Source organism: Ixodes scapularis, unplaced genomic scaffold, assembly GCF_016920785.2.
Source record: "Ixodes scapularis isolate PalLabHiFi unplaced genomic scaffold, ASM1692078v2 PGA_scaffold4__175_contigs__length_147842914, whole genome shotgun sequence".
NCBI classification, from domain to species: domain Eukaryota; kingdom Metazoa; phylum Arthropoda; class Arachnida; order Ixodida; family Ixodidae; genus Ixodes; species Ixodes scapularis.
The window spans coordinates 127,251,858-127,279,738 of NW_024609879.1; the positions used below are offsets into that span (position 1 = coordinate 127,251,858).

The following is a 27,881-nucleotide window of genomic DNA, read 5'->3' on the forward strand; positions in this document are numbered from 1 at the left end:
TGCGTGGAATCTGCGCAGAGGTGCAGAGGAGTCGAAGGGGGACTTTTCGCCTGCTACGGGAGTGTTGACGGCATTGTCTGCTACATAATTAAAAATGCCATTTCACGTCCTGGAATAAAACTTTGGTTCAGTGCGGTGGCTGCTGGGCTTCGCAAAAGGCCGTCGCACTGCCGGCAGGGGAAGGCCTGGGCTGGAGCACGGAAGTAGGTAACGCTTGACGTCCAGACGGGTCGTTTTCTCTGTTGCTGTGTCATCCAGAGCCGACAAAAAAAGTGGGTTGAGCAAGCACTCTGGGTAGACTGCTGCCCTGTCTCCGATTTCGAACAAAGCAGCGCACTTTCTTCGTAAACGCATAACAGCAACAAAAGTATACCGTGTCCCTCCGGTTGCACTGGGGTATGTGTTTCCTTGGTGCTTCACCGATACTGCATGGTTTTGCCTCTGTCCGCCACCTCGACACCCGATTTCGAACCGTTTTTCTTCGGAGAGCATATCTTGCCGTCGGTGAATCAACTTTTAGTCGATTTCCCAACGTCCGTTAGCTCTGATGTTCATTGAACAGCTTCGCAGTACGACACTGTTTAAGACTCCTGACGCAGTAGACTACACATTCATCACAATCTTGCGCCTGACGCCCAAACGTGCCTTTCTTCTTATCATGCGTTGTCGGTGAAAATTAGAAAAAACAAAAAGCCAAAGGATGTCGAGCAACTTGGCGAGGAAAGCGTAAAACTTGAAACCTACGATTCGGGTGTTGATAACATGAAATCACATGAAAATACCAAAAAGAAAAAACATGCGGTAGTCGCATCAGTGTTGCTAGCAGGTAGGCATTTTTCGTCGAAACTTTACTTTGTGAAAAATGCGGAGCGTCATTTATTTTATTTATTTTTTGATAATTAATTTTTAGCAGGACACAACTGGAAAATTTTGCGATGTTTGCACACAAAGTATTTCTAAACTTTCACATTTGCGAACTACTTCATGATGCATACGAATGCTCTTTTCCAAGTGGTGAACCATCCCCCAGCCTTTGGCTGTGCTCGGAGCTAAGTTGAAACCAAGTATAGAGTTATGCACCTGTTACATGGCTTGTAGGTGCTGCCGTCACACGGTGCTGGCTGTCACTTTTACTTGCTCTTGCAAGGAGAACGCATTCATGAGGGGAAAACGTATGCCGTAGAACGTAAGTGCTCAGCAGCAAGGCCACCCCAACGCTAACTGATGTGGCATAAATGCCAACCGTATTTTCTACTGATCACAAGCTGTGGCCCTACTTTTCCGTGGTTTTTCGTTTCTTTATTGTAGCTTAGCTGCCATGCGTCGAAAATATGTTCCGACCTAAAAAAGCAGTCTGTGCTGCGATTGCTGAGTGCGACGTAAGCGCACGAAACGTCGTGCTTAATGTAACAAAGTGGACCTTTTTTTTTTTTTTGGTGCATACATATCTTTTGCCTAATCATTGGTCAAGCTCCTTTTGTTAGACTGCAGCGACTGGCTAGGTGCTTTGCAGAGAAGTAGACACACTAGATTGTTTTTTTATGTGTGCACTGGTTCCCAAACCGGGTTCCTGTGGATCCGGTGGTTTCTCTAGAGTACCCTCAGAGCTTCTCCAAGCCCTCAAGTTCCCTCGACCGTCTCCGCCCCCGTGTAAAGTGTTTTCCTCGTTTAAGCGCCACTTTAGAAGATCTGAGGCTACCCACCTATGCCTAGCTATGTTCCAATCGCTTCCCAGTAGAATGTGAATTATTATTTCGAGGCAGGGACAGAACGAGCGGGTTGGTATGGATAGTTAAACTTGAGGAAGAAAACGAGAAAGGACGGACAAACACAATGTCCTTTCCGTCCTTTCTTGTCCGTCCTTTCTCGTTTTCTTCCTCAAGTTTAATTATTTCGAGGCCCTGTGGGCTTTTGCACCATTTTATTGTACCTATGACAAGACCGGGAAGGGTTCGTCGGCCGTTGATAGAGATCGGGGTTCTTCGAGATGATTCGAGAACTCGCGGTGTAAAGCGGGAGAAGAGGACTCAATGGCATCGATTGAGATCTTTCCTTTTTTTTATACCTTTTTATCATCTAATATCCACAGAAAAAGACCCAGCGTTATTAGACTGGCTCCGCGATGACTTCCAACTCCACTCCGCGGTGGCCGTCTTCCTTCAGTCGTCTCTGGTTGAGGAGAATCCGTCTCTCCTTGCGCAGGTATGTCTGAAAAATTGTCAGTTTACCGTCGTTGCCCATTACCCAACGACATCTTATTGTATTTATGATGCTATTGACACTGCAACTGCACGGACTGGCAGTTTGGCAACAACCCCGCACTACTGTCGAGTGCACCCTGCTTCTTTTTGTTAGTGATAAATGTTTGAATTTGAATAAAAGTAAGTGTTTTGTGTGTATATTTAGACAGCAGGAAATTAGTCGGCACCAGTGGGTGTCTGGTGTGCTACCATAGATGAAAAATTCAGCCAGTGTGGTACCACTCTTAGCCTGGGGCCTTTAATGTGCCACACACAGTAGTGATGCACGACCGCATGCCAGTATGAAGCTCATCCAGACCAAGATCGGCACGGAAGGGGTTGAACCCATGATCCTTGTGTTCTGCATGAATTCAAATGGGATTTGTACCAGCTGCATTCATTGCCTTTTTAGATGTTTGGCCTAACTACCAGTATGAATAAATGAAGAGATCTTATTTTTAAATCAGAGTGTTGGCGGCCATCGCGTTGACGAAAAATATAGAGCAGCGCAGATTTTTGTTTTTTCAATTGCATTTTATAATGCTTTGGTCATTCCTTGGACATTCTACTTCGCAGGTATTGCAGGTTTTCGGCCGAGTCGAATATGTCTGCTAACGCCAACCTCCGAGCCTGTAATGTAACAATGAGTAAATGGATGTTCCGTGAACTATGCCGTCTCATAAAAACGATTGAGTACTTCGAACCAGCTCTTCGAGACTACCGTAATTGTTTTCGTGTGATTTGTTGGGCATAAGAACGATGATATAAGAAACACCGTGAGAGTGGCGTCTCACCGTGGCCACCATCTTTATCTACTATGACAGGCTGTGCACCTCCTGAAGGCTCTGTGCTACCGGAGGAAGGTGACCTTCACCGAATCAAGCCTCTGTCACCTGCTCACATTTCTGTTGAAGCACATGTAAGTTTGTTCTTGTAACCAACCTCTCAAATGTCTCTGATAATAATATTCACAAGGGCTCTTTGTTGTAACACTGGCGTGCACCCTTAGCCCCCTGTTATTCCAGGCTTACAAACATGTCAAAATATGCTTTATTCTCTGAAGCTTGACTTATTGAAGGTGCACGAAAGTCGTTGCTTTTTGCTTCAGGGCACGTCGAACATCGTTAGCAAGAAACATGGTTTATATTATTATCCGATTTCCAGTTTTGCACGTGGCACTATTGCATGCATGCCGTGACACTGCAGTATACCTGTAGTCATAACTAAGCCTTTTGGTGGAGCTGTGTACTTTGCTAGTGTTGTAATCATATTTGTAATCATTTTTAATCATATATTGTCTCTGAGGGCTGCAACAAGTTTAGAGCATGCTTTTAAGCATACTTCATTGTTTCTGAGGGACATTGTGGTGTAAATCAGTGGTGTTCTTGCATGTCTTCTCATCCCATCCTTCACTTTTTTTTCTCAGAGAACCCTCCACGGATGAACTCCTAATTCCGTGCTTGGAGCTGCTCAACTTCATCTCTTGGAGCGAGCAGGTTCAGCAGTATGCTCAGACAATGGTTTGTCTTTTCATTGTGGCTTCAATAACACTTCTAATATCGAATAATAATGCAGAATGATTGGAATACTACTAGCCATTCAACTAAGAGTGGTATCATGGCTGCCGGATTCGCTTGCAGAGGGTGGAGGGATCGGCATCAGTCCTGCTCTTTGCCCGCTTAGTTTTGGTTTGAAGTTGAGTACAAGGGTGACATTGCTCACGCCATAGTGCCCACTACAAAATTTTAAATAAAAACTTCATGGAACAGCTACACTCTATTAAGATAGTGCGTCAATCCTCCAACTACATTATGCCCCCAAGAATGAAAATTTAAAAAGTGGGGTGAAACTTTCAGTTAATTAGCTCATTAATTAACATCCCTTTTTTCACCTCTTTTCTAACGACCACCTTGGCCACCAACTTGTCCCCACGGCTAAAATAACCATAATGCAAGTTCCCTTTTTTTCTAAACAAAAACTTTTGACCAACTTAAGAAATATTTTGTATAACAAGAACATGTGGGTCTGGGGGGTTAGCAAACGCCACCATGCATATTCTTTAGTGTCATAATATCAGATTCAACTAGGGCATGTTGGTTTGGCCTTCGGTTTCTTGAAGTGCGGTTATACTTTGTCCCTTGATTAATGATTCTTTATGGCATTCACTGCAATCCTTCTGCCTCTTTTCTTTTGCAGCCCATGCTTTTGGATCTATTCAAGGCACTGATACCAAAGTACAACTCGGATAACACGTCCATGGTGATTCATGCGCTCTCCATCTACGCAAACTTCTCCTTCGATCGGCTGGTAGAAGACAAGGTTGGTGCCATCCTTAGTTGCCTTCTAAGGCTGTCAACAAATTGTAGAGTGGAGAACAGTGTCTTCATAAATGGAGGAGTCATGAATGAAAAGACCATGTTCACTGAAGTGGAGTTTTAGAGCTAAACATTGTTGTGCATTGCTTCAGAAGGTTTGGAACAGGGCAGTATTGAATTGAGACGCTTCAGGTTTTATCCCTTATATGAATGTTTTGTCTACCTTCAAGCAGAAAACGTTTTAGGTTGCACAACATGTATCACATATGAGACCATTCCTTGGGCCACCAGACTGAGATTGCATGCGTCTGTCTGTCGCGGCTCGATAGTTAAATTTGGCGGTAAAACTCAACTGGTGTACAATTGTACACACAAGTTAAACTTTTTCTCTCATTTGAGTTTTTTCCCATTAGATATAGCCATGAAAAGCTGAGTTTTTTTTATAATTCTATGCCCATTCAATTTCAGAAGCATTGGTGCAAAAATGGCACGGCACCAAGACTGACAGAGTGCCGAGCTTGACAGACGTCTGAAGAAGCGCGAAGGATCTCAGATGCCATCACATTACCTTTCCTTTGGCAGCTTTTAAAGAGAATGCCATAGCTCTCTAAAGATGCTATCTCAGGATGACTGTTCTTACTTTGCTGATAAAGCTTTTAAGTTTTGTGTGACATCTTTCAACCGGGCTGTACAAACTCTTGTTCATTTCACATAATCGGTGCGCGCATCTACTGCCAATCGTTTTCGGCGTGCTTTAGTTGTTCCTTCCAAACGTATTATACAGGATACGACCCTGCGTGGCAGGGCAGTTTGACTGTAGCTCTTACCAGACTGCAAACGTAGCAGGAGGCATGCATGTGTGATTGTCCCCGATGTGTTACACAACCCCTGTAATGCAAGAAGCAGAAAACCTACCTTATCTTTTTTTTCTCTGGCAAACGGCTGTTTGGCATTTGTTTTATGGCATCTAAGTTTCCCATGTTTTATGCAAAAATTGCGATGTCCCACAGCTACTTTCATTAAACACTCGATTAACACTGTCTCCTTTTCAGCGATTTCAGATCTTCAGCCATGACATTAAGCAGACCTTGACTGTGATCCTGTCGGCTGCACTGTCCCAAGTGTACGAGGTCAGCAACGCAGCTGTGGACCTGCTGGAGGACCTGCTCAAATCTCCTCAGAGGAAGCACAATGTACTGAGGTGAGCCATAAGCACACATTTCTAGCTATGCGTTTTCGTTCACTGTGTTTCTTATTTCAGTCGTGAAGTTATCATTTGATCGTGAAACCTGGTTGCGACTCGTCCTTGAGCTTGCTTGGACGGTTCTGGGTGTGTCTTTGGATGTGCCTCCGTATTTCTGAGTCACACTAAAGAGTGATGTTATAAATGACCATGCTTGGTGATTCACATTGCTCTGAACTTGCAGATCTACTTGAGATGTTCTGCTTCTTTTTGTAAAAGTTATCTTGGTGCATTTTTGCCACCAGTTCTTGGGCGTCTTGCATGAACCCTCTTCTAAAGGGATTCCTTGTGCAGAAAAATGCGCTCCTTATGTAGACCTAGTACAATCTCCCTTCGTGGTGGTTGAGATCGCAAAAGAGAGCACTGCAGGAATGTGTCGGTGCATTGAAGCATGAGTTACTTCCCAACTGGTTTGGATACTCTGCAGCTGGCTTGGCTTGGTATCTGAAGGTGCCTAAAGCGCACTGACATTTCTTTTGGCAGATGCCATCGACTGTTGATGTCCTGTGCCTCGAAAATTGTGGAAAAGCAATCTCACATGGACTCTCTAGGACTTAAAACGGCAAGTGTCTGAGTCTGTTATCAAATTTAAGTTCTTGTATGACTTCTAGAAGTCACAGAAGGTGCTAGGTTACTTCTTTGGCTTCATTTTATTTTAGCTGCTTTCCAGGAATAACACCTTTGCAGGTTAGTTGCTTCAAAGTTTCTTTTAAAAACCTCACCTCTTATTTTGATTTCTAGGTCTTCTCGCTCGCACTATAGTAACTGCTATTACCAGTTATATGACTTTAACAGTTTTATTCTGCAGAATTGCCCGGTGCCATCAAAGTGTTGACCTCGACCTCAGAAGGTTGTCTAAGAACGATCCTCACAGATTATCGTTGTATATTCAGGGTGTCTATACTCCGTTTCAACTTCAGTCCGAGCGCAGCGGACGCTAGGGGCCATCCCAGCCAATCCAGCATGGAGAGAGTGTCATGTGACCTTGAGCTCCCTGCGTCGCTCTGCCCAAACGTCAGGTCACGCGATTTTCTCCTGACGCTAGATCGGCTGGGATAGCTCGTGGCGTCCACTGCGCTTTGACTGAAGGTGGAACGGAGTATAGCGACCGGAAAATATTAATTACCGGGAAAAATCGGGGAATTGTCAGGGATATTGTCAAAAAGCGAGCCCAGTCAGGAAAAATGAGCCGGAAACGCCATCAGCTTAGGGGTGAGGGAATAAGCGAGGTCCGGTTTCGTGTGACTTGCGTTTGGACCTGATGACGTGATTTTGGGACCGCGGATTTATCACAGTGAAAAGGCAGAGAGCTTACGAAGGGGAGGAGGTACAAAATAGTCCGCTGTGTTTTCAAATTTTCGCACTGAAAGTCAGGCTTTTGACTTTCTACCTTCTTTTCTTTTGGCTCACTGAACGATGTGCTATCAGTAAAATCCCAACAATCTAAAAGGATTTATCCCAACCCAAAATTTGTTTCATGGGCCCTTTAAACCTATAGATGACCAGCTATACCTAATTGAGTGGATTTATAAATCTTGCTATGTGCAAATATTTTTTCTTCAGTCTCGAATTTGGGTGGATGAAATGAGACGTTTACAAATCCCTGTAGTGCCGAATTGGAGTGCACGTCTTGACAAGGAGGGGAGGGTATGGAAGGAGAATATGCCCCTCCTCCTCCTGCTCCCCTCCCATTTAACAAAAATTTTCTCTAAATTTAGCAGGGGATTTTTTTCCACTACATTTAGCGGGGAAACATTTCCTCTAAATTTAGTGGAGAATTTTTTCCGCTAAATTTAGAGGGGAATGTTTTCTGCTAAATTTAGAGATACATTTTACCGCTGAATTTAGCGGGGAAATTTTCTTGCCATATTTAGCGCTGAAATGTTACTGTAAATTTAGCGGGGAGATGTTACCGCGAAATTTCATTTAAATTTAGCGGAGAAGTTTAGGGATAATTTTCTCACTAAATTTAGCGATAATTTTCTCACTAAATTTAGCGGGGAAATTTTCTCATAATGCAACTCGTGGTTACACCCACTTGCATTATTCTCATAATGCAACGTGCACGGTTTTGCCGACGGCGACACCACTCAAGCCAGAAACGGGGGCCTCAGAGCTGCGCTCTAAAGAAAGAAACACAAATGATGAATGCACTCTGTCAGAGCATCTCTGCCTAACGTATGTTCTTGCGTTACAGCCAGTTTAATTTAGAAAATTTTACTGCAATGTAGATATCTAGTGATGGGCGAATATTCGGTTATTACGAATGGCCCATAGAATTCTGTTCTATTTGGCATTCACTTCGAATCGAATTTAAGTTTTTGACAATATTGAATTATTTGACAATGTCAAATTATTCAACCTTTCCGAATACTCTGGCTTAAATTTCCGACCAGGTGGCGCAAGCTTCCAACCATTTCGTGCTCTCGAACTCAGTACGATTGACATTTACAATTACAGTACTTCTAATACCAAATAAGGGCAAACATAAAACTATAGTTCAAACATACCTTGCAGTATTTGTTGCTTGTACTATTCAAACTATTTGATTTGAAATTATTCAACCAAAATCCTGGATGTAGAAACCAACTGGCAGGAATGGCTCTTTATTGAGTCATGGCACATACAGACCACACCAGGAAATATTAATCTATCCTCCAACACCTTGCCCTCAGCATACGTCAGTGGACTACTTACTACACTTAGAGGAGACACCAAAGAAACAGACCCCTACCATAGAGGAAAACGAAGATGCTGATCCTCGTTTGTAAATAACCAACTTTGAAGAAAACAAAGGTACCGCACCTGGTTTGAAAACTAACCACCAAAAAAAACGAAGATTCTGCCCTACATTCACCGCAGAAGAAAAGAAAGAAGCTGCTTCTCTTTTAAATAGTCCCCCTGAAGAAGGTGCCGAGCCGGCACCGAAACGTTGGGACCCTACGATCTTTAGGGATTGGCTGGCGTTTGCCCTTTATTTATTTATAACATTTAACCCAACCAGGCAGAAGTCTGCCGAAATGTTCACCTTCAAGACTATTCGCTTCGAATTCGATTCGGACCCGAACTCCTCTATTCACCCATGCCTATATATATCAACATTCACAAAGTTTCTGTTTCTTTTTAAATACACCAGGCATGCACATGCACTATCCTGTTTTGAAAGTGTGCCTTTCTCTGAAGCACGCAATTGCGATATTCATACTTTTCCAAGTGCAGTGATGTGATTGCTGCGCCGAGGCGCGAACCCTGCTACATCCTGCTACATTTTGCCAAAATATGGGTAATCTGTGCCAAGCCTGCGCCAAAAGACCGATTTTGGTTGTCTTTCAAAACCGAAACTAAACTGAGTACTGTAATTGAGCATGCATGAGTTAGGCACCGCAAGCGGCCGCCCAACAAAAAGTACCCTGCATCAATCGTCCATCCGGACTTGTATAGTTTTTCCCGCCACCTCTCGTTTCACGCTCTCGTCATTCATTTGTCTCATCTTGCGTCTTTTTAAAAACAATTTCAACTATAGACGCGGGCGTGTGTTGACGCTTCAGTGCTTCAGTCGTTGTAGAAAGCACTCCAAGTACATTTTTGACCCTGACTCGCAATGTCTTGTTTTAACCTGACTGGCTCAGGTTCTTTTTTTCTGTGTGTTTAGCTTGTACCTCGCCTGCTGGCCTGGCAAGCACTTGCCGCTGGACTGTTTTTTGTCGTATGCTGGAAAATTACATTTTGCATACAATTTTGGGAACCAGTTGGCGACGAAGCGGAGTGGCATGGTGTCTGTTTCGATCGAACAGCCATCTCTGCTCGCGCGATGAAGCACGTGCAAATACAAGCCTGCCGAAGTTGCCCTCATGTACATGCGAACATGACTGCACGACAGAGGCACCAGCCGGGACGCTTGCAACCCGTTGTTTTTTGTTTGCTTACTTTTGATGAAAATCTGGGCTGTCGGGAACCAGTAAAACAGTGGCAAGTGGTTTTTCGGAATTGCTTGGCAACGGCCACAGCACTGTTCACTTGTGGGATGTCTCAATGTCTCTTTGGAGACATTGAAAGTGGGAATTAATTACTAGCCAAAGGCAAAGAGAGGCTTGCAGCAGCCTTGTAGAAAGTTCCGAAAAGCAAAAAGAAAAGCATCCGCTAGTCTTAATTAATGTACCTTTGTCTTGTGTACAATTTCGCATTGCAGTGCAGTAGTTACGTGTTTCATCAGTCAGAGACAGCTTATATTTATTATATAACTACGGTAGTCAACCTAATGCTGTGATATTTACTCAATAGAGTAAAGCTATATGCACTCCGGAGTGCACTTCGGACGGAAATAGCTATACGCACTCCGCTAAACTCGTATAAAACAAATGGTCACTACGAGTTTTCTGAGCGATGGCATAGCATAGCAAAGGTGCCAGGCCTCTTCTCCTCTTCCTCGAGTATGATGTGGAGTGTGCCCAAGTGTCCACTCATGTTACGTGTAACTGCAATATGTAAATAAACTTTTTTTGTTGGGGCAAAAAAAATGGCATAGCATAGGGGTTAAGGTGTCCGCTTTATACGCAAGTGGACGCAAGTTCGATCCACGGTGGGCCTACTTTTTTCTTTCTTTTTTTCTCGAACATTTTGTTTTGTCGAGGCATTTGGCGCTATTTACGACATTTCTTTTTTGCGATGAAAACTAAAAAAACTAATATTGTTGACGAAACTTCGCAGAACTAAATGGTATGGGACTCCCTTTCCGAAGGTGCAATCGGGGACGGCGGGGCTTAGGTTATCGGCTGAACGCCGCGAAGCGGCGTGTACTGGTTAAGTTTTGTAATTAGCAGCCGAATACTGTCGCCGCGAAGCGGTGTGAACGCAGGCAGGGGGCTGTATTAACGAGCACCCCAGTGATACACGCGCCGTTCGGAAACGGTGACCCACATGGCATGAGCTCTCCGCGGAGTGCGTATAGCCATTTCTGTCCGAAGTGCACTCCGGAGTGCGTATAGCTTTACTCTTACTAATAACCTGGTCATTTTCAAATAAATTTTAATATGTGCAGTTTGGTTATTTATCTATATCTGTACATATATATGTATAATTTAACTGAAGCATTGCAAAATGTGTCATGTCATGGGCATTTCAGTTACATGTTGAAAGACTCCCAGATGGTCGAACTTGACCATAATTTGTTTATTGCGGCGAGCGAAGTGTCCTTCGTTCGTCCAGCATTTAAAACAAATATTTTTTTTCTAAGAATATTTGCTCCAAAAACCACTTTTGCTGCTCCGAAACACTGTTTTGGCTGCTCCAAAAGCAACTTTTGTTGCTCCAAAGCACTGTTTTACCTGCTCCAAAGGCCACTTTTGCTGCTCCAAAGCACCGTTTGGGCTGCTCCAAAAGGTGCTCCAAAACTGCTTAGGCCAATCACATCACTGCAAGTGTTTTAAATGGCAGGGATCAGTAGCCGAGTGGGCTAGCGAACATCAGCTCGGAGCGTGTGGAGCGAAAGCTTGCGCTGCAGAATCCAGGGATCGTGGGTTCAATCTCCACCCCTGCCCGTATCGATCTAGATGAGCATTGTCCCAAGTAGCACACTTCCTCGGCCCAGGCTTGGGCCAGATTATCGCGAGCTAGAACCAGCGTGGCTCAAGCCTGGCCCAAGCTTGCGCCAAACTGGCCAACGTATGAGCCGGGGAAGAGTGCTGCTCGGGGTACCAGTGTGCGGTGATGTGTCACTACTGCGTAGTGCATGTTAAAGACCCCAGGCTAGTGGTTGTACTACATTGGCTAAATTTCTCATCTACAGCTGGGAGACAAGTTGCCCTGAGGCAGACTAAGCTCTAGGCTGTATAAACATACACACACCCCAATTTTTTCCAAGTGTTGAACGGCCCAGATTATCCTGTCAAGTGCACTTCTTATCAAGCTCTGGTGCACTGCAGAGAAGCAACACCCGCAGAGCAAGCTTCTGCGGGTGTTGCCCTTCCGGAGTGCAGTTGTGTTTGGTAAGAAGTGCGCTTAACAGGGCTAACGCGCTGCAATCAACACTTATAAAATTATAAATATCACAGTTCATCTGAAAGCAAATATCGAATAGTCTATTATTCGAAATCACTGTTAAAAATTTTGGGTATTTGCGCAACACTAATAGTTGGATTATGATTAACTTTGCTTAGAAATAGACAGGTGGAAGCTTGGGAACAACCTTCATGAGTTCAGCTGCCTTTTCATTTCATCATGCTGCAGTAGTAAAGGGCTTGAAGAAACTATTAAATATTTGATTAGCAAATATTCGGCCACAACCGTTATGTGCTGCGAATTTGCTTCAAACTCAAAATTCTTTATTTGCAGATGACTATGAAGGATCCGTTTGACGAGGCAGTTATGGGTGGCTTTACTGGATTGGTTTTGGCCGAGCCCAGATTGCTTGTGATCAGCAATTCATTGAACGCTTGTTCTATTCTCCTTCTAAAAATAAGAGTACCTCTGGCCAACGTGTGCTTAGCACCGTTGCATCAACTGCGAAGGCCAATGGATCTTTCATACTGTGGGAGACCTTTGCTAGCTTTATATAGGGTGGTCCAAGTCACCAGGCTCAATCCAAAATGGACTGTAAAAATAGAAGCCTGCACGTAGCCATTTAAGCTTTTCGTCAAAGGTGTATTTCACAGGTCGGTTTTTTTCTTGTAAAATTACAAAGCAGAGTTCTTTTTTTAGTAAAAAGTAGGGCCAAGAAACTTGCCAGGGTCTATGGCAGGCAGCGACCCAGACAGCCAAGTCCAGTAGCGGGGTGTGTTTGGCGTTCGTATTGATAGATGGCGTCGGGAACAGCGTGTGAAGGTGCAGTTGACCAGTGAAAGAAAGCAGATGACACGCACACGAAATCCGTTGGCAGCAAAAGCACCTGATGTTATGCAGACACGTTTTTCTTTGCTTTAAGTTTTGTTTTTATTGTCTACATTTATTTTTTAACCGAAGTTACATTTCAAAAAGATTATGTTAATTTTAATAAACCACGGTGATCGCGAGCCGACGCGATAAGGAGGTAGCGCCATCTATCTGTACAAGTGCCAAACACACCCCGCTACTGGACCCCTGTCGTCTGCTTTGCTGCCCGCCGTAGACCCTGGAAAGTTTCTTGGCCTTATTTTTTTACAGAAAGATAACTACGCTTTGTAATTTTAGAAGAAGAAACCGACCTGTGAAATACATTTTTGGACGAATAGTTCAGATTGCTACGTGCAGACGTCGATTTTTATGGTTGATTTTAGATCGAGCCTGGTGACTTAGATTACCCTATATTTTGTAATATAAATTAAAATGACTGGATATCTTAATTACATGAGATTTGGTATCCGCTCGATTGTTCTTGAACTCTTGTAACCCTTCCCAAGACCCTGCGGCTCCTGACGGCTCTGGCTTCCGAGGCGACGCTACTAGAGCAGCTGTCGTCTAGGCTACCAAACGGATATGGAGCCCTGTCACCAATCCTACGGATGGCCATTGACCATGAGGGCAACTCGCTCCAGAGAGCTCACTTCGCGGTCACTCTATTCAGCCTGCTGCTCAAGGTGTGGAATTCTTTATGACTGTCAGACGTCATCCTTGGGTTGCATATTTCCTTTTAATAAAGTTTTTGTGCCAAGCTTTAACAATTTACACCTTTGCTACTACCTCATTGTTGTGTTGTCAACCATGTATTTTTTTTATTGTGTCATTGATTTATTGGGTCACATAAATTTGTGATTAGTACATCATGTGCATTGTGATGTTTTGCAATGGGGCTAATGGGTAGACAGTGGAAGAATATTTAAAAATTTCAGCGGGTGTGATTACCTGAGTGAAGGGATGGCAATAACCATGTTTTTCCCATTGAGGGGGCTCAGTTTTTTTTTGCTTAAAAACATGGGCTTAGGGGAGCATCTGCTCACACGAAAACATTTTTTTTTCAATACTTGACCTATATATATATGTGCAGGGTGTCCCCCACAAAAACTTTAGTTTTTTTTTTACTGCGAAAAGAAACTTTGCATTGCCTAACGCTCGTTCTCTGTGCAAATGTAGCGCTGGCGGGACAAACCAGATGCCAAAGTTTTAGAATTAATCGTTATCTTATTAAAATGTTATAGGTGATTTTTTTTAAAGTTTAAATGGGGAAATGGTGGCCGGCAGGGCTATCAGATACGCGAAGCTGAACACGAGTCCCACTCACCGTCTATTTTCACTAATTAAAAAGTTAATTAACATATTTGACTTAAGTAGCCGACTGATCGTAACGATTAGCCTTCTTTACTATGTCCTCCTGGCCGTAAAACTCACCTGCACAAGCCACATAAGTGTAGCTTTCACAACTTTTTTTTTTAAACAAATCTATTAACCTTTAACAAAAAACACCCTGTATAGTTACTATGTAGAAAATTGCCTCGTACGCATCTGTGCGAACAAAATGTATCGGCAAGCTGAGTCACAGAAAAAGCTAAAAACCCTACTCTATTGACGATAACATTTTTATACTGTTTAGTCTAATAAACTGTCACGAATAATCTTTTTTTCTTTTTCCACTCGCCTGGTGTCGATTTTTCGAGCAAGTTCCCATGTAAGCGGGCATTTGGCTATATTCGAGCTAAATGACAGGACGGTAGAAACGGTCCTCTAAGATTGGGTGGCTGTTCACTTTATTTTTAGAGGGAGAATAGAACAAGGGTTAATTTATTTCCTCGCTCTAAGCAGTGTGCACCTGGCCAAGGCATATCCTGCGTAGATGCCTGAAACTGCATCATCGAACAGGTCTTTTTTACAGTTGGAGACTACTATAGTGATCGGCGGATTGATTGGCACCTTGTCTTTCCTCTCAGGACATGTGTGGGAAGAACATGCTGGTCGCTCAAAACGAGATGATTGTGGCAGTCGTCAAAAGGATTGCGGGAACGTTGGCCGCTTTCCAAGAGAAGCCACTTGCTGAAGTGCACTGCGCTCCAGAAATGCACCTTGTGTCTCTGGATCTCTTCACTAGTGAGTGCTGTTGGACGTGTCAGTGGTGACGGTATCTATGGTGTCGAAAGTCACCATTCAAACGATTGAACAGGGTTCAAGTCTGGTGGTGGTTTCTTCTCGTCTTTTGTATGTACCGTATTTTCCAAACTACAGTCCAGACCTGGTCTGTAGTCTGCAAAGGTAAATTTCAGTCGAAATAAAATAGTTTGGCCTTAGTAACACTGAATGCCAAAAACTGCACATTTTTATTGACTCATCACGTTTTGCACCATTAAATATGTATTTAAATTTTGCAAACACATCTTTCTCGCGAAGTTACCACCACCTGAATATTTCGCCTTATCAGCCGCATACCAAAACAGTTTTTTTTTTCCGTACCATCGAAAGTTAGAATTTACCACCCGGTTATGTCCTAATACTACCAGCACAAAGTTTCGTCTGCCATTGATGACTATTGATCATGTTTTGCACCTATTACTTTTTTTTATTCTTGTACTTTATTGTTTTATCTCGTGTTAAGTTTTGTACAATTCTTTTTCCTGCGGTTGCCCCAACAGGGTGGTATTCGAGAAAAAGAAAATATATGGGGAAGAGAAAATGTAATTAGTAACCAATACATAAGATGAAATGGTTTTCAGACGGCCTAAGTGATGTCTAGAACAAAAAGTGTGGTTGTGCAGTAAATATAAAACGCAGGTTAGGTTGGGCATTTACATGTTACTGCATGGATATCCACTCTACATTTAGTATTTGTTTCTTTGTGCATTGTAACACGAAGCAAAAAGCTTTTTTTCTCGTTCGTTGTAAGGAACACAACCTTTTTCATCGCAGCGCTTCTTGGTTCCGAGATTTACGGAGAGAGCATCGTGAAACAGTGCATCACGGCTGATCACGTTACAGCACTCCTGAAGCCGTACCTCCTCCAAAACCCTCAAGAAGCGACGGCAGCTCAGGCGTAAGTGTATTTTCTTCAAGATGCCTCTGTGATGTGTCGTAAAATAATGACCCATGTCCAAGGTTCTAAGTTGCAGAATAAATCAGAGAAACATAGGAAAAAGCATTCCCCTTGAATGCTGAAGGAAGTCACGAATGCTGGCAGTGTTGTCGGTAGAAGGGCCTGAAGATTTGCCGTTCCTATTTTAGGACTGAAAATGAGTCATCCTCACCTAATCAAGGTCTTGCAAATTTTTCATATGGCAATGTCTAAATATAAATTCAGCAAAATTGTTTTAAATTTGAACCATGCAGCCCAAAGTGAGGCCAGTACCAAAGCTATTAAAGTTTTTTTTTGTGGAAACTAGTTTTTTAAGGTAAATAAATTGGGCATTTGGAATGAAAACAGAGGAAATATGTACTATGCATAAACTGAATGGGAGTCACATGTTTACCTTTTTTTTTTATATCTATACTATGTGTGAACACAAGCTCGGAATTGAGACTTACTCACATTGGTGGCACATAAGAGCCACAGAGTGTCTCCAGTGCATCTTAATAAGAGCAGAAAGTCTATTTCTACTGTTTAGTCGAAACACATCTTCCAAATCAAAATAAAAGAAAATGTTTTGATGTCGCTACTATTCACCTCGAAGGTTGATTCCAATTGGGCATTACTGTCGAGACCGGTTGTAACGAAATAGCGGCTACAGCGAAGCAATCACAATTTCCCATTCCTTTTGGCACTTTTTCAATGCATTTGTGTTTGTTTTTAGCGAAGGAAATTGAGCGGGTTTCGTGGATATAGCGAAGAGAAATTTTGTGATCATTTAAAAAAAAGAATAAAATTTGGAAAATTTATTAAGTCTCGGATCGCTGCACTTCGCTGCTGCGGCCAAGAAGCCACCCAGAATACGCTGCAGAAGATGCTGGAAAGGCCTCCGGCAGCAGTCTCTGCGATGTCGTCTGCTCCCCGCTCCTTATCTGGGAAGCGGCGTTTCCGCATCGCATGCGGAGAGGCCGTCCTGGCATGTCGATAGGTGCATTCGGAGCGCTAGTGACAACTTTCTGGTGGAGATGAGGAGAGAGCCTAGATTTAAGAAAGGGAGCGGTAAGTACGCCTTCACTTGATTGTCGCGTGGCAACTGGGCAGAGAGCTGGACACGTTTGCAGAAGGCGAGTGCTTTTGAGTTTTGACTCCCTGCCTGCTGCAGCTCGTTTTGCAAACTCTGCTCACAAACCACATGATCCCGATTGAGCAGTTGCCCCATCTCTTAAATCTAGGCGTTCTATACCGACGACAGACAAGCTTGAGCGCAAACTCTGTGTCGTGCGCGCTTCTTTGTTCTTGCTATACTGACGACAGACAAGCTTGAGCACGAACTCCGTGCCGGTGCGCGCTTCTTTGTTTGCTTCGTGATCTGTCTCGGCGTCTGGTCGGTGAGGCCGCTCTTGCACGAAAGTCTACTTTGCTCAAGCATTGATTCCGCGAATCATCGCCACTCAACGATGGAGAGTCTCGGCACTACCAGCACTTCGACGGTGAAGACAAAAGCAATCTCCTTGAATGAAAAGCGTGCCATCCTCGACGGAGTGCGCATAAACGTAATGGGCGTCCTCCACAGCTGTTGACACAGTCAAGGGTGGAAGCGCTGTGCCAATTCAGCCATTGTGCGCCAATCCACTTTTGCTGCGCCATCCTGCTCCCAAACGCACATGTTGCGCCAAAACTAGCCAAACAAGTTTTTTTTAAGGCTATATTTATTGGAGTTTTTTTTATTGGTTACAGTGGTTTACCGTGTTGTGTTTGTTTAGATAATTCTGATTAAAAAAAAAATATAGGGACTTTAGCAAACCTTTGCTGCGTACCGCGCACTACTGGAGCCTTTGAAGCATGCTTTTAAGCGTGCGCCTGAGTGATACCGTGACCGCGGGGCGCGCGCTTAAAAGCATGCTTCAAAGGCTCCAGTTGTGCACGGTATGCGGTAATGTCTTAAAGGTTTTAAAGGCCCTATTTCTGTGAAACCACCATACCGATGTGGTCGTGTCAACGGCGTGTAAGCCTGATCTTCGAAAATGGCACATGCACAGGTCTCTTTGTCAGAGTACTCATCAGAACTCTGACAAACGACGAAACGATGCTTCGATGTACCGTTTCGTCATTCACTTAATCTTTTTTTTTTTTTTTTTTCATACAGTGGCACTGAGCATGATCGAGTGTATTTGAAATACGACACAAACGCATTAAGTCGCCGTAAAGTCTCTTACAAGCGCTCGCCCCCCAAAAATCACACTTCCTTTTTTTTAAAATTTTATCAATTGAGTGATTTGCGGTGTCGGTACGCAACAAGCGTGCTTGCCGCGGGTTCCCTCATGCTTATCGCACCATGACACGTGAATCTGCAGCATCCATACTATATGGGGTATCCCTTACTCTGGTGAGGGAAAAGTTAAGAAACTTTGAAGTTGAAGAGTTTCCGTTTCACGTAGCTTGTAGTGCCCACCCCCCCGACACACGCGCCTGCGCGTGCACAAACGCACGCACACATGCACACTCACATGCATGCACACACACACACACAATTTACTTTTTCATTTTGGGTGGGCACTCTTTCAGGACCTTATGGTATAGAAATGTACGTAAGAGCTTGCTGGCATTTGTTCACCTATCATCTAATTTCTGGAGAAACGATAACTGTTCTATAAAAATAAACACTTGGCGTAATATATATTTACTTTTTGCATGTTTCGGGTGCTTTTGCTGAGACTGCTTCCGCGTTCCTCATTCGTGTAGTAAACGTAACATATAAAAGCGATCATTGGTTGCCTCAATCGTGTAGAGTTTCTTGTAAATGACGTACATGGCGAATACACTCGCTGGCACTCAAACAGCAAGCCGGCGAGAGGACGAGGAGAACAGTGGGAATGTCCTGCTGAGCAAAGCAAATTCTAAACCGTTGTGCTGGAACGCATCCAAGCAATGCGGAGGGCAAGTCGTCTGCTTGTTGCACAGGAGATGCGGTGACTTCAGAACGATGCCAAGCTCCGATTGGTTTTGATTGAAATGATGGTGGGTAGACCTCAATGCTAGGTGCCTTGAGATACACCCACTACTTTTTTAATCAGCCAATAAGAGCTCGGCGTTCTGACGTCACGCAACCCCTGTGCAAGAAGCAGACGACTTGCGCTCCGCATTGACTTAAGGAAAGCCTTCTGTTTTATGGTCTTACTTGCTAGTTTTGTCAGTCATTTTTTTTTATTAAACTCCTAATCAAGCTGTCTTGTTTCTATTTAGTCAGTGATGCCTCTTTCTGTAAGGGTATGTATGAGCAGGAATGAAATAGGTGATATCCTGAAGTTTTCAATATTTTGCATTTGTACTTTTATCATATATAGTAGATTTGTACACTGTTGAGTATTAGAATGCTTTTGATTTGTACTCTGTTCAGAGTATTGGAATCCTTTTGTTCGCTAAACAGGGACTTGAAACATTTGTATTTCCTAATGGTGAACTATAGTCAGTATTGGACTTTATTTCATACCATATTATTGCAGCTTGAAATGGTTTTGTTTTTAACTTATGGAACATGCGATTTACGTTGTTAAACAGTGAAAATGTCTTGTTTTCATGAGGCTTAAGTTGTTTTTCTTTAGTTGCCTATGCCTACTATTGTAAATCCATGAGAGGAACCAACCCGCTACCACCAGGACAGTTCTCAATGGCAACCATTCAAATATATTTTTTGCTATGGGCTGGAATATATTTAAGGAGAGGTCATGTCTGGAAATGGTCCTGGAACGTCACATGAAGATGCTTTTTTATTTATATTTCTTTTTGTATTTCGAAAAACACATCTGTGCTTATGATTTGCTTATACTGCTACGAAACTGGATTTTTGTTGCTCCTGAGCTGCTCCAAAGCTGAACTTTTACTTGTCCAAAGCTGCTCCAAAGACTGAAGCTTGCTTCCACCCCTGCACGGTCCGTACGTACCAGGATCTTTTTTTGACCGGAGCTTCTTGCATTTTGCGAGAAGAGGCTCACATCTAGGAAAGGATCCGTGCAGGGAAGCCTCGACCGTTTTCTGCAGGCTCGATAAACATGTGCTCATGACAACCCGTGTTATCTTTTTTTTCATGTTATTTGTATGAGTTCATATATATTGAAGAAGCGGATATAGCGAAGCGATATCCGATTCTTGTAGACTTCGTTATAACTGGTCTCCACAGTATTAGGAAGTTTTCTTTAATGGTTGTGCATCTCTAACACCTCGTTGGGAATCCACTGCACATAGTGTTGTAGTGCCTTCACAATTCCCACAATTACAGTTTAACTACGCCTCCTGCAAGTCTGGGTCAAGTAAGATTGAATATCTTTCTGAACACTCCTTCCTTTTACAAAAAAAAAAGACAATTCTACTTTTGGAAGATAGCTTTGCTAGTGTACAGTTCTTGCCAAACTTATGTGAAGCTTGCAAACTGCGTCATCTTTTGTAGTGGTTGTTCAGTTGCCGCTGGGGCAGCACTTCCACGAGATGAGGTTTTGTTAAGCTCGTGAGCACTGTACAGTTGCGAACAACACGAAAAAGCCCATGCGAGCGTGTGACTTATTAGGCCCATCCGCGTTACCCACCAGAAGAAAGGAGGCTCGACCATTATCGAGGCTTTAGCGGCTGCTCAGTTTTTGTCGTTGCTCCTTGCTTGACCAGCTGTCACCAAGTTAACGCTGATTTTGCCAAATTATAGGGGCGTTGCACAACAAAAAGCAAAATCAAGCATGACTGAGTCTCGGGTTGGCAGGTCAAGCGTTTGGTTACAAGATCGTAGAATAAATCAAGATGAGCTGTTTTGTTTTATTTCTTTGAATGCTACTACTGTCGGTGTTAACTCGGCAATCATTTGCCGATTAAGTGGGGGGTGGAGACAAAAGGCAAACAGCCGCTGACGTGCCGCTCTTCCACGCAGTAGCCGCGATGATAGCTCGACTTCCTTCCGTTGGACAGCACTGGAGCTCTTTGGAACCACGCACTCGCCTGGGCTTATTCACATTCTCCGCGACTGTACGTAACCCGAGCAAGATTCATTCTAATTTTGCTAGAAGTGAAAATATTTTCTCCTTCCCTGCATTATTCTGGCTTAAGACAGAGAAGAGGCTTCGCGGTGATGTTGCACAGGTGAACTTTGGACGCGTTTTGTGCCTCCACGGCGCAAACGTCATTGTGCATTGCATCTCCAAAAGAAAGCTGTGCCAAAGCTGGTGCTCGAGGAGGGGCAGGGTTTGTAGCTTGTGTCCCTTGCGATTGTAAACTTCAGCTTTGGTTCTGCTATAATCCATCTTGGCGTTTGCTCCGAGGCGTGGGCTTGTTCTCTTTCCCCTCCCTTTCCGCATACTCTCCCACCAAATGTCTGAGCTTGCTTGCCCACCACAGTTGCGGGAAATTGCTTCAAGCCACGTACATAACACATTTCTGTGTTAAGACCTTTTTGAGGTGTTTTTTATCGCTTGCCTCAGGCGTTTGCATTTCTGGTTCAACCTCTGACTTGCACGCGTTGCACGTGTGCGCAGGGGTCAGTGGGTTCAAGTGGTCACTGCCGCCCTAGGGCTCTTGGTCGACTTGATGGACAAGATCACTGGCGTGAGAGAAAGCCTCAACGGCCTCTTTGAGGTAAGAGCGTCGGACTCGCAGCTGTCTTTGTGTCTACGAAATTTGTAAGTGCCTCTTGCCCGGGTGCCGTTATGGTGGGCTAGAGATGGAGGCGTGACTATCGTGCGAGCAAGGGTACTCCCACGATTCAAGCCTGCAAGTGCAGCATAATCTGTACACTCCAGGGTTAGCAGAGATGTTAAAAAAAAAAAAGCGGTCAGATTGAGTGTTTTGTTATGATTTGTAGAGGTATCGAGTCGCGAAGAGGGAACATGCCCCCGTATATTTATATTTCTCGTCTGCTTCATTTTATGTAGAGCTCTATTTCCAAAGAACTAATTGGTATTTGCCACTGTGGCACAGCTGCCAGCTTGCAGATAGTACCATGGTGGTAGTGACACATAAGGCATAGAGCATGGGACCACTCTCGTGCCATACTATAATAAATGATGTTACTGATGATGTTACTGCGAGCAGGGCCATGTGTTTAAAGTAGTGTTGTGCAAATATTAAAATTTTCGAATAATATGCTATTCAATACTCGCTTCAAGATGAACTGTGATATTCATATCTTCTCAAGTGTTGATCGCTGTAAGGTAGCCCCATGTGAATGTGCTTCTTACTCAGCACTGGTGCAGTGCAGAGAAGCGATACCTGTGGAATCGAGCTCCGTGGAAGTTGCTTCTCCATTGTGCACCGGTGCTCGGTAAGAAGTGTGCTCAACGGGGTTAACCCACCGCAATCATCGCTTCGAAAAAAACAAATAATGCAGTCACATGCTCACGGGGAAAGCACGCTTTCAAAGCCGAATAGTGGACGCGTGTGCCTGGTGTATTTAAAAAGAAACAACTTTGTGGATGTTGATATCAGCATTGCAGTATTATTTTCAAGATTGAACTGGCTATTATGCAAGAGTATATGTAAGGTGGAGATGTCCAGACGACTCGCATTCATCATTCATGATTGTCTTTTATTTTCTCAATTTCGAGGTTTAAGGAAGGATATTTGCATATAGCAAGAAGATTTATAAATTTCCTCAATTAGGTATATAGCCGGGCACCCCTATGGGTTTAATTTTATGTAAAACGTGTCGTCTACTTGCTATCCCATCGCAGACATTGTTCTTTCTGAGGCTACAATCTATACATACCATAATATCTCGAGATAGCCCACCTAAGCTCGAGCGCAAATAAGTGAAAATAAGGACTGGGCCAACTTTCGGTTGCAATCGATGAAAGTTGGAAAAAAATATCCTTTTTAGCTTACGTGACTTTGCCAAACTTATTATCGCGATGCAGGGCAATAAAGCAATAATGACTCGATCTCCCAATCGTTGATTGGGAGATTGTATAGATTTGTAGTTTAGGCTGTTAAGGTAGTTTGATTAAAATAACTTGGTTTTGAAATGGACAAGTGAAAGCTTGGGAACAACCTTCACAAGTTTATCTGATCTTTCGTTTAAATTAAGCACGGTGCAATCGTGAAAGGCTCGAAAAAACTATTCAATATTCAATTCGAAAATATTTGTCAAAAATCACTATTCGCTTTGAACTTAAAAATTGACTATTCACGCATGACTAGTTTAAAGGATACTCGCACTGTCTTTTTGCTCACATGGAGTTGCCGGATCTTTGTGAAGTAGCTGATATTTATAATTGCAGGGAACTATATGTAGTCATGACCTACGTCATACTTTTTGTGCTTCTTTTTCAAGTCTCATTCTAAGTTTTTCTCCATAGTCATTGAGTGGTGCAGGCATTTCTACACTTGTGACAGGAATTGCATCCATCATATACAACCTGTTCGTGCGAGGTTGCATCTGGCTGCACGCGTCGGGCGAATGGTTTTTAAAAGAAATATTTGGAAAAAAGTGATTGGGGGTACCACCTTAAAGGATTGCCCAGCACGTTTTTCTGGCTGAACTCAAAATTTATTATCTTGAGGTTTTATGTAAAACTACCACGGTCGACCAATCAGTGCAGGTAGCCAAGAGCCCAAAGGGCAACTTTGCAACATAACTTTAAAATTCAATAACAGTGATACCCAGATTGAAACTCTGCTTATTTTTCAGGAATCAAATGTGGCCCGTTACCTTTCTTTGGCAATGGTCTCTACCGAAGAGCAGACGGTTCTTGTTGCCTTCAAGTTGGCATGCTTCGGTCATTCTATTCCCAACTTCAAGTCTGACGAGTAAGTTGAAACAACGCTCGTTCTTGACAGCTGCGCCACTCGTCGTTGAGTTCCAAGAGGCGATCTAGGTTTTCTAAAAAATGTTTAGCTTCACGAAATGCCCGGGACGTGAAATTGCAATCTTAAAAAACCCTAAAATTTGAGTGATAACAGTTGACTTGGACCGAATGCTCGTGCAGCACTCGTTTTCGACGCACGCTTAGCCGAGCTCACGCTGAACGCTAACGCATTCGTTGTGTCCGATGCGTGCTCATTATGTGCCGAAATCAATGGTGGACTCGTATAATTGATGCAGCAGTTACTGGATGGTGCACACTTTTAAAACGGGTCTATCGTGGTACAGGCTTAAAGAAAACCAATATCTCATTAACTCTGTCATTCTCGTTCCTGCTTGCTGTAGTGTGCATTCAATAAAAAAACTTCTACGGCTACAGTAAGTGGAACTCTGTTTATGCAACCTTCCTGGATAAGGCGGAGCTTTGTAAAGTGTTTGTTTGATTCCTTGTGTTTTCAAAGCCGTCTTCTTTGTCTTCCAAAGAGGAGATCTTCCGCTAAATATAGAGCAGTTTTGTCTGTTCCCTTAGAGATTTACTTTCAAGGATCCTAATGTATTTTCTGTGTTCCGGTTACTTAAAGGGAAGATGGGGCACTTCTACATTTGAGAAAAAACGCTTGAATTGCGTTCATTTGGCCTTTAGAATAACAGATATCAAAATTATATTTCAATGCGACGCGCCGGGGAGCCACAAGAGCAATTTCAAAATAGGGCTGAAGCCCCGCCCCCCTAGCCTTGGGCAGCCAAAAGAGCCGTCGATGACGTCACGGACAGCGACTGTCTTTCGCGTTTTTCTCGCGTTTAACAATACTTACGCAGCAAATGATTTGGGTATTCGGGTTCACGGGGTAAAAATACACTAGAATTCACTTCTAACTCATTTTTTCCAAGAAGCTCCGTAGCTTCCCTTTAATGTTTGAAAGCTGAACATACAAAATGTATCATTTGCCACTGTAGTGCAATAGAATGCCCTTGAAAGCACCGCCTCTCATAAAATGACAGCTCTGATAGTTTCTCTGGCCTTAAAGACGAGGATTCTGATGTACATCATGCAATATCTTGTGTTGCAATGCTCATGATGTGATGGCGATGCTCACAACAGGATGTGGCGCCTCACGAAACACTGTTTGCGATACAAGGTTCAATCGAATTTATCTACAAGTAGGGCTGGGCTTGTTATCTTAAATTTCAGATTTATTTGTAAATTTCAATTGACATCCTCTTCAGTTGGACAATCAGTCATTTTGTCAGTTTGCAAAAAACACTGAATTCGGCCCAGTTGTACATACATAGTCGGAAGGTCTTTCGCGTGACAGAAAGTGGTTAAAAGTACTATACTGAACCATATCTGACTTGACTAAGTGGCTTGTGCTATACTTGTAGCCTCAAGGTCAGTTTAGCTCGTAGGGCGACGGCACCGTATTGGTTGTCACGAAGGCTACCTGATAAAGGGACACTCAATTTGAGTCGCGTACGAATGGGGCAAAGACTGGTAGACAATTAGAGCTGGGAAGTTACTCTTGGAAAAAAGTGGAAGCAGGCCATTTTTCCCAACAAAGCACGCTTGCGCTACCTTTTTCCAAATGTTTCTACGGCACAATTTTTCGGTATAGAATAACTTGCTGTATTTAGAATTATGCGCACTCGAGAGTCGGGCGGTCCTCACAAACCTTCTCTTTCCACCAGTGTGCCTAGAAGTGATGGCGATGGCTGTTAATGCGCGTAGTGACAGCCACTTTTATGCGTATTCACTCTTCATTAATGCAAAACCATTAACTGTCTCATGGAGCAAAGCTGGCGGCGTCTGTAACCGCAAAAAAGGGCACCTAAATTGGCTGCGACGTGTCATATCAGATGCTTTGTCAAGGCCGGCGTGGCCGCTCGCGGTCAAAGCGGACGCGCCTCGGCAATGCAAGGCTTCATCACGGAAGCTGTCGTGAAGCCGGGAAGGTTCGCCACGCCTGCGCAGTGGGGGAGGGAGCGTAACGTCACTGCCGCAGCGCCTTGTGCGATAGGAAGACGTGGCACGCTGCTTGTAGGAATGCACTGCATGTAGGAATGCTTTCACATTCCTACACATAAGCAGTCTTAAGTGTCTCGCTGAATTTTTTGCTACATAGGAAAGAGAACACAGTGCACAGATGAGTCCTGCCCGGAACTAAATGGAGGTAGGTGCCATTACGAGCAGTGGGCTTCTTTACGTTTGGTGGTACACGCAAATCGAGCTCTACGGCGAGAAACGCGTTGCGGCATCCCTCGCCACCCATAGAAGCAAAAGACACTGCCGCCTGGCAAGAGCCGAGCGCACACGCTTTGCCCGGAGTCGCGGGGCAGACGCCGCGAATGCAGCCAGTAGGTCGTTATATAATAGCTGTATCACCACAAAATGTTTCTTTATTGTTTCCAAGGTTTCTGAAGTCCTTAGTTTCGGAAAACCAGAGTCGGTGCCGGTCCCAGTCTCCCGCCGGATTCGTGCAAGCGCCAGGGCTCTGCCAGCCGGTCTTGAACGGCCAGGTTCCAAATGGCTGGAGGAACTCGGGTGCCGGGCGACGACGCTCGGTGGAGAGGAGCATCGACGAGATCACGCGCAAGCTGGAACAAAGCTTCGAGGTGTGCCGAGTGCATGTGCATGCTGGGAGGATGCCGTGCCGGCCAATGTAGGAGAAAACACGACTGTGCGCCGTGTACGGAGCCGTCAACTGCTGAGTCTGCAGTCACACTGCTCGTGCACATACAAAAAACATGGCATTTGCTGCAGACGTGGCGAGAGAATTATGCACGTCTCGAGCACATTCAAAGCATGTTTGCTTCATACGTAGTATGTATGCTTCGAGCATTTCTGCAGATTTTGTTTTTGTACGAAGTATTAGCGGTGTGACCGTAGCCTAAAAGTTACCGCCCACTGGGGACAAGGCATGCAATCATTGCTTCCTCTGCCTGCATGCTGTGATCTGTGGATACAATCAGTAGCGGCTCCCTTAGCTCCGAAGGGAGTAACTCGAGCCAGAGTTCTTGGAGCACCTACTGAATGGCAAAAGAAGCGTGGCTCTTGAGCTGTTCCTACGCAGTTTCCACTTCTTCCTTAGTGGTAGACTGTCCCCAAATAAAATAGAAGATAACGACGGCAAGCACAATCGCTTTTATTTGACGCCGCTATTGAAGGAGTCTTGAGAAGGTCGTTAGAGAAGAAGTGAGTGACTGTAGACATCAGCGCTGCTGTTCAAAGCGATCCTAAGCGACCGAGCCCTTCACAAGGCAGTGCGAAAGTTGCTACTGTTATAAAAAAAAAAAAATGACAAAAACGTCAACATACACAATATATGGAGCTTGGTGAATCTACACTGCCGGTTAAGAAGCTTTTATAGCTCCATACGTTTGTTCTGAACTTCCTCACAAACTTTCTATAAAATGTATTTGTATACACACGGGGAGGTCAGCCGCACTTGGCGATCAAGATTCTGTCGGCCGAAGCGATCGTCAGCCAACGTCTCGTACTCGCATAAACCCCCATTTAGTTACGCAAGCAAAACATAAATCGGGATCATGCTGTGCGTGATGGTCCGACTGCGCACCAGGGTCACGTTCATACCCTGCTTTGCTCTGTTGAGCACAAACAGGACTATTGTCGATAATCGCAGAGATTTTGCGCAACAGCAATCAAAACACAGCGTCAAATGAACGTTTACAGGGTTTATTAGGACGTCCAAAACAAATGAAATACACTCCAAGCCATTTACCGAAAAGAGCCCGAGCTGGTAATGAAATTTGAATGCGTTGTTATATTACCTTGAACACTTTTCAGTAATTAACAAAAGTGAGCAAACTGCCGACCCATGCCGCAGGTGACACAGCTTCTCCCGCTATTTTTTTTTTTTTTTTTCTCTTTCACCACTGGAACTTTGTCAGCTATCCGGAAATATGTCATACCGCACTTTTTTCATTCCTCACAGACCCTCTCAGGACTCGGTGTACTAGAGCGTGACTCCTTTACTCCAGAGTAACATGCAGCAAAACTTGCTTTTTGCCGTCTAATGGAAGAAGTGCGAGCTCCTTGATTCCTGGAGCCGCTACTGAACGCGCATTCTGCAATTTATAGTGTATCAATGTTTGTCAGTGGGCAATGAAGACATACTACTGTTTACTTATTTTTTCATAATTTTTAGAGCGCAGCTCTTCGGTGCCCGTTTCCGGGTTGAGCAATGTCGCCGTTGGCGTCTGCGTAATTGCGATGTCACGTGACCCCCCCCTCCCTGAGGTCATGTAACTCCTCTGAGGTCACGTGCCCCCC

General features: G+C 44.0%; 1 protein-coding gene across 1 annotated transcript in view; it reads left to right on the forward strand.

Annotated features, from left to right (window-relative positions):
* Positions 1–27,881, forward strand: part of LOC8037285 (protein CIP2A homolog) — a 40,879-nt gene that overhangs the window by 1,032 nt on the left and 11,966 nt on the right. The window contains exons 3-14 of the mRNA XM_029979748.3: positions 2,090–2,202; positions 3,065–3,159; positions 3,667–3,760; positions 4,437–4,559; positions 5,608–5,756; positions 6,282–6,360; positions 13,172–13,348; positions 14,633–14,789; positions 15,603–15,726; positions 21,270–21,369; positions 23,420–23,538; positions 26,002–26,203. Coding sequence (XP_029835608.2) covers positions 2,090–2,202; positions 3,065–3,159; positions 3,667–3,760; positions 4,437–4,559; positions 5,608–5,756; positions 6,282–6,360; positions 13,172–13,348; positions 14,633–14,789; positions 15,603–15,726; positions 21,270–21,369; positions 23,420–23,538; positions 26,002–26,203 — 1,532 coding nt within the window. The remainder of the gene's footprint in view (positions 1–2,089; positions 2,203–3,064; positions 3,160–3,666; positions 3,761–4,436; positions 4,560–5,607; positions 5,757–6,281; positions 6,361–13,171; positions 13,349–14,632; positions 14,790–15,602; positions 15,727–21,269; positions 21,370–23,419; positions 23,539–26,001; positions 26,204–27,881) is intronic.